We start from the raw sequence: 10,984 nt of genomic DNA on the forward strand, positions 1-10,984 counted from the left end.
CTTTCCTAATCTATAGTGTGGGATGTTTTGAGAAGAAACTGCTAATGTAGGTTAAATTTCATCTGTTTCATCCACCAATTATGTTCATTTCGCCATCATATAAGACTTGTTTTGTTCTAGTTTAGCAGATTTTTATTACGTGCTCATAGAGACTACCTGATTTTCAGTTACCCAAGTATCCCAAGTGTGTTGCTTCTCTGTCATACAACTGTGAGTCTGTGATGGCTTTTTACTTACCATAAGACAATTAAAAAGTCAGCAGATTTACCTCCCCATTCCGGTTTCATTAGGTACTTTACAATTGTTTTCTTAACTTAATGAGTAAATTGTTCGTATAGCTACATGGAGGTTTGTATAATCGGTCATGTTTTATTGCTTTCATTATTTACCATACCCTTATTTAATTTCGTAATATAGACGATGACAAGGAATTGATTTGTGATTGATAGATATTCCTAACTAGATCCCATGAATTTACTGAAATACTCTTTCAAAATTAACGAGAGATTGAATATGAGGGTTGACGTTTCCAAGTTCTTCCCATGAGAATAAACCTCAACTGTTTCAAGAACTGCTCATTTCCTTGATCTCCCTTGGTGAAATGACATGAGAAGATATGCGCGAAAAGTAGAATTTAGGTTGGTTTATATTTCACTAAAACTAGGACAAATTTTCTTTACAGCACGAGGTTTTTAGCAACAAGATGTGAAACTACCACAACCTGTATAATATTTGCCATATACTAGACTAATTCATCAGTTCACTTTTGAAATGAAAAACAATCGAAGCCAAATTACAATAAAATCATCCGTTTATTAACATGGCAAAGTTTATGCATCCATACATAAATATTCAAAAGGTTACATGGTTCAGACAACATTAGTTTAATATACAGACATGATTGACTACACCGGATGTAATATAAAAGTAACAAACAAAACAAGAAGCAAACGGTAATATCACAAGGCAGAGCTGCTAACCTCGTCAACCTCGACTCGGCTCTAGACAACATAAACAACTTTAGGAACCTTCTCATCAGCATCGAATGGCAAATGGACATACAGAGGAGCAAACTCATCCACCAGCTCTAACGCCAACTCCCCACGTAATGCTTTACAATATATAAACAACACAGCAGTTGCAGCAACACTGTAAAGCATCAAGGCGGTCGCAAATAATGTGAAAAGAACAGTTAGAAGAACGAACTGCCAACTTATCCATCCACTACTAATCAAACTAGGCACTGAACTTGAATAGAAAGCGGACAAAATGCCAATCGACAATGCAAAATACATAAGAATCGAGAATGCGATCCACTTCACCCCCTTAACCAAATAAGAACTCCTTTTAAGCGGCTCAAAGCCCCACTTTGATTCAAGAACAGCGACCACAGAAGCCAAAAACCACTCAACTTGAATGTAAATCATCACCCCCACAAGCAAAACCGTGGTCAAAACAACGAGAACCAGAAAATATACGTTGCCATAATCGGTTTGAGCTCCCAAGAACAAGATACCACCGTACGTCAACGCGGCGAGACCCCCACCAGCAAATATAATCAACCCCAGAATCAGCTGGGACATAATATACGTCGCAATAAGAGGGAAAAACGAAACCAGGATGGACTTAAGCGAGGAAGTAATCTTCAGGGGGCGACCGAAGAATCCATTCCAGGTGCTGTGAGTGATCGATGCGGTGGTGAAAAGGGAGAACATCAGTACAAAAAGGGAATAAAGAACTGTGAAAACAACATCGGATTTGTCAACAGGGGGGATTTCGTCTTCGGGTTCAGGCGTGGAGGAGGAGGACAAAAGTCGATTATAGATGGAGATAAACGAGGTGGGCTGCGAAAAAGAAGGGTACACGATGGCGGAGAAGGACAGAGGGAGGACAAAGAGAAGCCCAAGGGCAAAGAAATGGCCGCGGTTGGCCCTGATTATGCGCTTTGCATCGGATAATACGATGCAGAGGTTGAGGCTGGGAGCAGACATTATCAGATGGGAGAGAAGGGTGCAAGAGGTTCTTTCTTGCAGAGGAAGAGGAAGACGAAGAAATTATTGATGATAACTTGGAAAAGTCAATGTGAACATTTGCAAGTCTACATTCTATAATTTTTGGTTGAATTTTGGGTTTTTTAAAAACATGGGGATCTTTAAAAAATAAAATAATATTGATAAATATAATAGTAATAAACAATAAATTAATATAAATATTATATAATAATTTATTACAAAATTAATTATAATATTTTAATATAAATAGTGCTATGTTTGCTAATTATCATAATTATTTTTCATCTCCAATAATTTATTTATAACACTCTCGTTTAGATGATTATCAACTCAACAAATTATTTATAAGAGATGTGGAGCTCAAATGATGCATCGTTAAAACTTTTTCAATAAAATTCAATGGAAAAACTCGAACGAAAGAAAAAGAGTACAACAATAGATACTCTCTCTTATTTCAATCATCTAAGATCTTTCAACTGACACATCCTTATCTTGTGTACCAATTTCTTGAATGTTGAAGTTGACAATGTCTTTGTGAATAAGTCAGCTAAATTGTCACTGGAACGAATTTGATGGACATCAATATCACCATTTTCTTGAACCTGATGTATATAGAAGAACTTTGGTGAAATATGCTTTGTTCTGTCACTTTTGATATAACTTACTTTTAACTATACAATTCAAGCAGTATTATCTTCAAATATATCTGTTGGACTATATTTGGTTGTTGGCAACCTACACTATTCTTGAATATATTGTGTCATGAGTTTCAAGCACACACTCTCGACTTGCTTCATGTATTAGAATGATCTCAGAGTGATTTGAAAATGTCGCCTTTAAAGATTGATTCACCAATATCATCATATAGCAGTGTCTCCTCGTATAAACACGTAAACTCGTATAAACACACAACCTTCGTGGGCTTTAGCTATATGTGATCAAAAAAGGTCCCAATTTGATTCAACAACGGCGGTCACACCGGCCGAATACCACTCCAGATGAAAGTAAATCATCACTCCATAAGCAAAACCACGATCCCTGAAAAATGTACATTGCCGGAATTGGTTTCGGCCACTGGTAACAAGATCCCAGTACCGTATGTAAACCCTAGCGAGACCCGCAAAAGCAAAGAAGATCGATACCTGAATCAGCCTCGACACATTATACGTCCCATTAAGAGAGAGAAAAGAAACCAAGATGGACTTAAGCGAGGAAATGAACTTCAGGGGCTCGCCGAAGAATCAGTTCAAGATGCTATGGGTGATGGTCTGATGGATGCAGTGCTGAAAAAGGAGAACATAAGTTGAAAAAGGGAGCAAATAACTGTGAAGATAATATCAGATTTCCTCGGGTGCATGCGTTAAGGAGGAGGAGAAAAATCGACTGAAGCTGTTAATTGTCCTACATCGGTTGGATAAATAACATGAGAGTTGTATATATAGACTTGGACAATCCTCCCACCTTGAGCTAGCTTTTGGGTTGAGTTAGGTCCAAGTTCCAATCTTAACATGGTATCAGAGCCTGAGCTCCACCGTTATGTGTTGGACTACCTATAATTAGGTAACTCGTTCTGCCCATAATTGGGTCATTTGTAAACTCCACGCTCCAGATGTTCATTCCTGGGCGTGAGAGGGGTGTGTTAATTGTCTTACACCGGTTGGATAAATAACCTGGGAGTTATATATATGACCTTGGACAATCATCCCCCTTGAGCTAGCTTTTGAGGTTGAGTTAGGTTCAAGTTCTAATCTTAACAGAAGCTAGAAATAAAAGACTTGGGCATCGAGAAAGAAGGATACACTATGGCGGAGAAGGGCAGAGGGAGGAGAAAGAGAAGTGAGCTTGGTGGTACTGTTACAAGTACTCTTAGTTTAAAAATTTTAGAAATTATATTTCATTAGATAAATATTCAACTCAATCCATAAAAAAATATTACTGATATTCTCATATATAGATCCATAAGACTAGCTCACAGGTGACCTACTCATGTCTTTTTATTGGTATTTGTAAGATTTGTTTAGTTTCAAATGAACCTCTATACTAATTATTGAATAATATATTAATAAATAACCAAAATCAAATTTATAAATCTCTAACATCAATATCAGCGAGTTTGCAACACAAGAACATCAATAAACATTTGAATCATTGTATAAATTTGCTAGAGAACGGCCGATTCTTATCAAACTCTACTGGAAAAAGCCATGACATCCTTATAAAAAAACTCAACTGGAAAAGCCATGACATCCTTAAAATGCATATCAAAGTATTGCAAGGCTACAAATTTTTATTGCCCGCCAACAATCGCCTTAAATAAACAACAAAAGACATAAAAATATCAAACAAGAACTATAACATCTGTAAGTATTAAGGAGTTACGAAATCTTCCCAAGAACAATGTACTCATGCATTATCCAATCTTTTAACTCTCGATTTTTTATTCTTCAGTTGCCATGACATGAATAAATAGTTAACTTTTCATACCATAATGAAAATTGAAAATGACTTCATTGAGTATCTGTTGATCCTGAATGAAGAGTCAGGGCTTCCAAAACCGGCTCAGTCTCTTCATTTACGGATTCCATGCGATAAGATTTACAACTGAAGTAGAAAACGGTACTATTCATCGAGTCTATTAGCACCACGAAAGAATACATTATGACAAGAAGAGGTCCTTCCCATATCCTGGAAGAGCCATCTCCATAGCTCAAAGTCTTCACTCTGTGCTCGAATAGACCCTCCACAAATGCCATTCCAATTGTTGATCCAAGAAATATCAAAAGACCGACTTGAGTTTGCCCCTTAATTAATGAACTGGACCTTAACAAGGCCTGTGGCCCCAAAACATCCTCCAAAACAGAGATCACAACTGCAATGTTGCAGATAATGATAGCATTCGCCAACGTGACTGAGAATATCAATCCTATTATCATAGCAGGATACAGAATCAAGTCTGGTGGGAATCCCATTACAGAAAACACGCTGCTCACTACGATTAACAGAACGAGGAATAATGTGACGCAGCCGGAGATTACACCACATACCCACAGATATGTGATCAAAATACGCTTCCAAATCTTGGAAATTATCACATAAAACTTCGAGGAATCAAACTTCTTCCTCGAATACGTACAATCAACTGAGTAAACTACAGCTGCTTTAGACAAAAGTGACAATGTGGCGAATAATGGGAAGCACATTGTCGCAGAGACGACCGATTCCGACAACTTTTGGCACGACTGTTTGATAAAAGGCTTGATAGGGAGTCCACTGGAATTTGCAACAAGCAATAGTCTTAAAGTCAGTCTCTTCACAAGGGATTGATCTATAAACACGTTCGACAAAAGCACAGCTGAAACTGGACAAATTAACACTGCCGCAATGGCCATGAAACCGGACAAATTATACCGCAGAATCCTCACTGTTTCCCTTAAAATCTCCAGTGCACTCGTGGAGTGAAAATGGTGATCCGATCGAATATTAGTTTCAGTCTCCAAATCCAAAATTTGAAGATCCGGCCCTCCATTACCTTCATTTTTCTCTCTGTTTATCGAATTTATGCCGTGTCTGGGACTTAGCCCATTCGACATCTCCATTTTTCAGAATTCTCGCTTTCTCTACAACCCCAACGAAATTAATTAAACCTATCACCCTCCAAACGAGCCTCACTTCAAAGTCACACTAACATTAAATGCATGAAGAAAAACATACAATTCAGATCTGACCTACAAGCACCTAAATCATACCTCCGAAAGCATACGGCGCATGCCATTGAATCCAAAAATTTCAGACAAAACTACACATTTCAGCAACAACCCACAAAACCAGTATGATTTAATAGATCATTGACATCATGAAACACGAGGAAGAGGGGACCTTGACGTGAAAAATGAGGAGAACACAAGAGAAAAGCTGGGTGCAGGTGAGAGTGCGAGATAAAGCAATTACAAGAGGATGTGTCGATTAATAATGTGAAGAATTAAAGATTTCTGTGAAGAGGGCGAAGTGCGGGACTTTTTCTTGATTTTGAGGCGTGAAAAGTGAGTGAAATTCTCGAAGTTTGGGATTTTTGGCATCTTTACGTAAGGGGGATGAGACCGGAAGGTTAGACTCGCGTGGCGCTGTATTTTTTGTACAGTTGCTGTTATTTTATAGGTTCATGAGCTGTGCGGGCACTAAAAAGTCACTTTTTTAATATACTCACTTTTTTTAATATACAAGCTTCCTTTAAAAAAAAATAATATACAAGTTAGTGAAAGGGTAAATTGTAGATAAATTTCTATACTTAAACTCAAATTTATTCTAATTTTCTACATCTGAAAATTTTTGCCTAAACTCTATAAAAAGTTAAAAATGACAAAAATATCCCTTACAAGTGTAATTTGATTTTCCTGGGTAAAATAGTATTAGAGCCGATGTAAAATTATTTCAAACGTACAAAATTATTATTATCAAGTAATTAAATGTTTGAGGATGAGAATTTTCTCAATTAACATGAATCCGAACCCAGGTTCGAGATCAACTATTTACATGATTTATTTCAGAACTCTGGAATATTTGAAACATGAATATCTGACCAAGGTTAGATATCAAGAAGAAACATATCAGAATCTTAAAGTAAAATTATTATGATTCAAAATAACAGGTTCTTAGAAATAGTATCGGATTCCTCTAAACTCTCGAGAGATCTTAGAGAAATTCAAAAAAACGATACAAAATTATGGCAATATGCTGTATTATATACCACAAAATATGGAAAAAAATCCTTGAAAACCAGGAAGAAATTCTTGGAATATTAAATGATATTCGAACAAAAATTCAAATCCTAGAACAATAACCAAGTTCTAGTAAAAGAATTTCAGAAGGAATGTTACCACCATCCTTTTGTACTGAACCCTTGTTACATCAACAAGGGAAGACCAAAGTAGTGTTAAAACATTTGACTGAAGAAGAAAAAATGATTAATCTAATTAAATCTGTCTCAGAAAAGAAATTAATCTGATGACAACTTTAAAAAGGATTGGTCTCAAGGATCTACAAGAACTTGCAGAATCTTTTGCACATCTCAAAGTTGTAGTTCTAAAGATGAATACAACGAGAGGTGAACCACCTTCTATAACCTGGTCATCTTCTCAGGAACCACCAAGGGAAAGTGTGGGATCTCAGAATATAAATATGAGATAATCTCAACCCGATTTCCATACTGGTGGAGAATCACACCCAGCGGAACAAGGACAAGGAGAAATCAAATACCCATGCACCAAACACCCTATGGAAAAACTGTTTTAGAACCTATACATCTTTATGGGGTTATGTTTAATCTTGATGTACTAGATTTCAAAAACAGAGAAGATCTCATAGATGACTGGACATATGCTATGAGAATCGCTGCAGGAACACTTGATCTCAACCGAGAAGGATTCATTAAACTTTTAGAAATGAGTCTTATGTGATTAGTTAAAATTGCTCGGGACATGACTTCATTGGAAACCAAAGAGTCAGTCTTAGCGGGAGAATCTCTGAGTGAGATAGCTGAAAAAATGGTTACCCTATTTAAAACACAATTTATAGGGGTAGATTATTTTAACAGTCAAGATACAGAGAAGAGGAAGAAATATACTCAAGCTCTGTATAGCCTCGAATTACATAACATATGTTTAGTTGATGAATATATTATGTTATTCACTAAATATAGATGGAATTCAGGGGTAGAATAAAATATAGATATACAACTTTTCTAAAATATAGATATACAACTTTTCTTCGCCAAAATACCAAGTCCCTGGAGAGAAATGCTTATAAGAAAATATGTCCCTGGCAATCCAGATACGTTGGTACGAAGAGCCTCTTTTCTCAAAGAAAAATTGACAGAATGGTGTCATATGACAGCATTACAAAAGAATTACAAACGCCTAAAGGGTATTAATAAAAGAACTCCTTTGTGTTGTAAAGAAAATGATCTTCCAACAATTATTGGATGTAAACCACTGAAGTATAAGAGGAAAAGTTTTAGGACTCATCCTTATGCTCAAAGTGGAATAAGTTCTTGAAAACCAAGAACAGTTTGGTCTAAACAAAAAGCCCGATCTTATAAATCTGGACAAAGAAGTGGACCATCAAGAAGTAAGATATCATCCCAAGCATTGAGTACCTCTCGAAGCACAGGAAAAACACATACAAAAAACTTTTAGAAGAGCTCATACTCGAGCCAATGAAAGTTTTAAAGATTGTAATTGCTGGACATGTGGAGCAAGAGGTCATATCTCAACCAATTGTCCAGAAAATGAAAAAAGAGGTATTAAACGCTTCGACCCAACCCCGGATATTGAAGAAGCATTTTATTACCAAGATCTTATCCAAGTATACCGATTTGAGGATATTGCCTCAGATGAATGTATATATGAAGAAGAAGAAGTCTTGAGTCAAGGAGAATCTGATGAAACTGAATCGAAATTTGACTGAAGACGATGTGTTTCGACAAAAAACACATCAAGATTTGTCTGGTTTCTTCAGTCAGATAACAATATCTCATAACATGGTTCAAAGAATAATGAGAGAAAATCCTAGTCTACAGAGATATCAAGGATTCTCTGCAGGACAGGTATAAAAGTTCTTAGGAAGTCTTGGCCTAAGAAACAGAAAGAATCATCTAATCTATAAAGTTTCTAGAAGGGAAATGACAATCCCGATGAAACTTACATGAAATGAAATGGAGATGCAGTTAATTCTTTCTGAATAAATTAAGGAGGAATTACAAAAACTCAAGATAGAAGTAGCAAGGACTATTTCCTGGATTGATATCGAAATAATCCATATTATGATAAAAGCTACTTTCAAAGAAGAAATATTAAACACAAAATTCTCATTGAAGATTCTAGAAGAGTTTATAATATATTAATTAATTAATTGAGTAATTAAATATAAATTGTTTAATTTAAGGCATGAAATATATATATATATATATGTATATATATACATATATATATGTACTAAATTATCAAAAGTTGATAAAAATATAATTATGTATGATATTTTCAGAGTAGAAAATGGTATTTTTAAAAATGAAAAATGCATACATGAGAGTTTTTGATTAATGAAAAACAATATCTTGATAAAATGAGATTTTTGATTAGATCATGAAGAGACTTTTAATAAATGTATAATTAATAGTTGAATTACACACAAGTTTTTGTCTACCAAATTTTTTTCTCTATCTCATACAAGAAAATGGCAACCTCTCTCTTGGAAGCACAAGGCTGCTCCTCCACAGCCCCTTGGATTTTTGAAATTTCGGTGATCAACTATCGACGCAAATTTCATTTAGATCCACAGCTCCGGTGTTACTCATTGAGGGCGAAAAAACTATACACCAACAAAATTTCCTCCATTTACATCTTCATACATGATTAATATATTTTAATTTTAATTTAACCCAATGTCAACACTCAGCCCTTAAATTATTATAATTCTATTGTATTCTAATTTAATCAACTACATTTTGCATTTTTTTAAAAAAATTTACACATTATTAATGATACGCATTTATTTGACATGGATTTAATAGATCTCACGATATGTTAGCTAACTTAGCTCAACGGGGAATGAGGTGCTGGGGATACAAATCGCTAAACTGAGCAGCGAACCAATTGAATTAACATAATAAGAAAATATTAAATCAGTACTCAAAATTAACGAATTCGATCAAAAAACGTAATAACATTGTTGAGTCTAAAAACGATAAACCAGACTCCAGTAGCTCAAGATTTTGTATGTGAGATCAAGAGCACTCTTAGAGTTTCAGTATGCGATTAGACTTCTATGAAATAACCCTTTTACACGATATAGACTCAAGAAGTATAAAGAACGAAAGAAACAACACCGAATTTACGTGGTTCGATCAAAAGTGATCTACGTCCACGGGAGTAATCTCATTAGAAGCTCATCCAGTCAGAGTATAAAGAACATTGAAACGAAAATAATCATTCACCGCTACAACTCACACACACCCTTGTTCTTCTCTATGTGAATTTCTGCTGATAGATCGAGGTCAATTCTTCTGTCAAGACATGCCCTTTTATTTAATCCAGCTTCACCTTTGACATAGTTCTCTTGATACCAAGGGAGTCCCCTGTAACTGCTCTAACTATTCGTGAGCATTGGTTAAATAATTCCTTCCTTTTTGACAACCACCAACTGTCGATATCTTTTTTTTTTTTCTCATGATGCTTCCAGATTCATATGAGCACAATTTCTTATTTTAGTTTGAAAACTCATCACAAATTTTAATGTTTATATAATATAATATATATTGGTACCCATGTAAGAGCCCAGGTCATCATTAATCCGAGATGACAGCTGGAAAGCCCTGATCAGAAGCTAGTTACCCGGGCGAATCTTCTCTTCCCAGGAAATCATCATAAGCCCGGGCTCTCTACTAACTACCCGGGCCACCTCGAGAGCTGCACCACACTCGAGTATGATTAATACAGGCAGTCTAATCTGTCAGAACAATTTGGGTTTGGAGTGTCTTAGAAGTCATCAGAAGCTAGAGTATGGGCAACCGACTTGCCATACTTAGTAGGTGACACTGAAATCGAGGTATCTACCTCATTTTCTACTATAAATAGCAGGTATACTTCTCATTTAAGGGGTCTTAAATCTTTGAACCCTAGGCATTATACACATTTTATCTCAAATATTGCTTATGTTCATCTTCAACCTGCTAACTTTAGCATTGGAGTGGCTACGCCGGACACCCCTCCGGCGCCCATTCACGAGTTTTTTTCATTGTTTGCAGGTGGTATCACAGCCATTATCCTCACTCAAAATTTCCAAAACACTATAAATTGTTGATTCGATCCGGTGGAGCCCCGACCCTGCTCATCCATTTCATTAGGATCGCATCATATATATATATATATATTACAAATTTTTATTTGTGATCACAAAAATGTTTGAATTTTCTTAGATCA

The 10,984-nt window shown here is 35.8% G+C and overlaps 2 protein-coding genes across 2 annotated transcripts; both read right to left on the reverse strand.

Annotated features, from left to right (window-relative positions):
• Positions 1 to 1,001: 1,001 nt before the first annotated feature.
• On the reverse strand, positions 1,002 to 1,991 carry LOC142532418 (uncharacterized). The gene has a single exon (XM_075638724.1). The coding sequence runs from the start codon at positions 1,989 to 1,991 to the stop codon at positions 1,002 to 1,004; it is 990 nt and encodes a 329-aa protein (XP_075494839.1).
• A 2,141-nt stretch (positions 1,992 to 4,132) lies between these two features.
• Positions 4,133 to 6,131, reverse strand: LOC142532235 (uncharacterized). Its single transcript, XM_075638546.1, has one exon. The coding sequence runs from the start codon at positions 5,606 to 5,608 to the stop codon at positions 4,520 to 4,522; it is 1,089 nt and encodes a 362-aa protein (XP_075494661.1). The 5' UTR covers positions 5,609 to 6,131; the 3' UTR covers positions 4,133 to 4,519.
• Between the last annotated feature and the right edge of the window lie 4,853 nt (positions 6,132 to 10,984).

This window comes from Primulina tabacum, chromosome 18, assembly GCF_025594145.1.
Source record: "Primulina tabacum isolate GXHZ01 chromosome 18, ASM2559414v2, whole genome shotgun sequence".
In the NCBI taxonomy this organism is placed as follows: domain Eukaryota; kingdom Viridiplantae; phylum Streptophyta; class Magnoliopsida; order Lamiales; family Gesneriaceae; genus Primulina; species Primulina tabacum.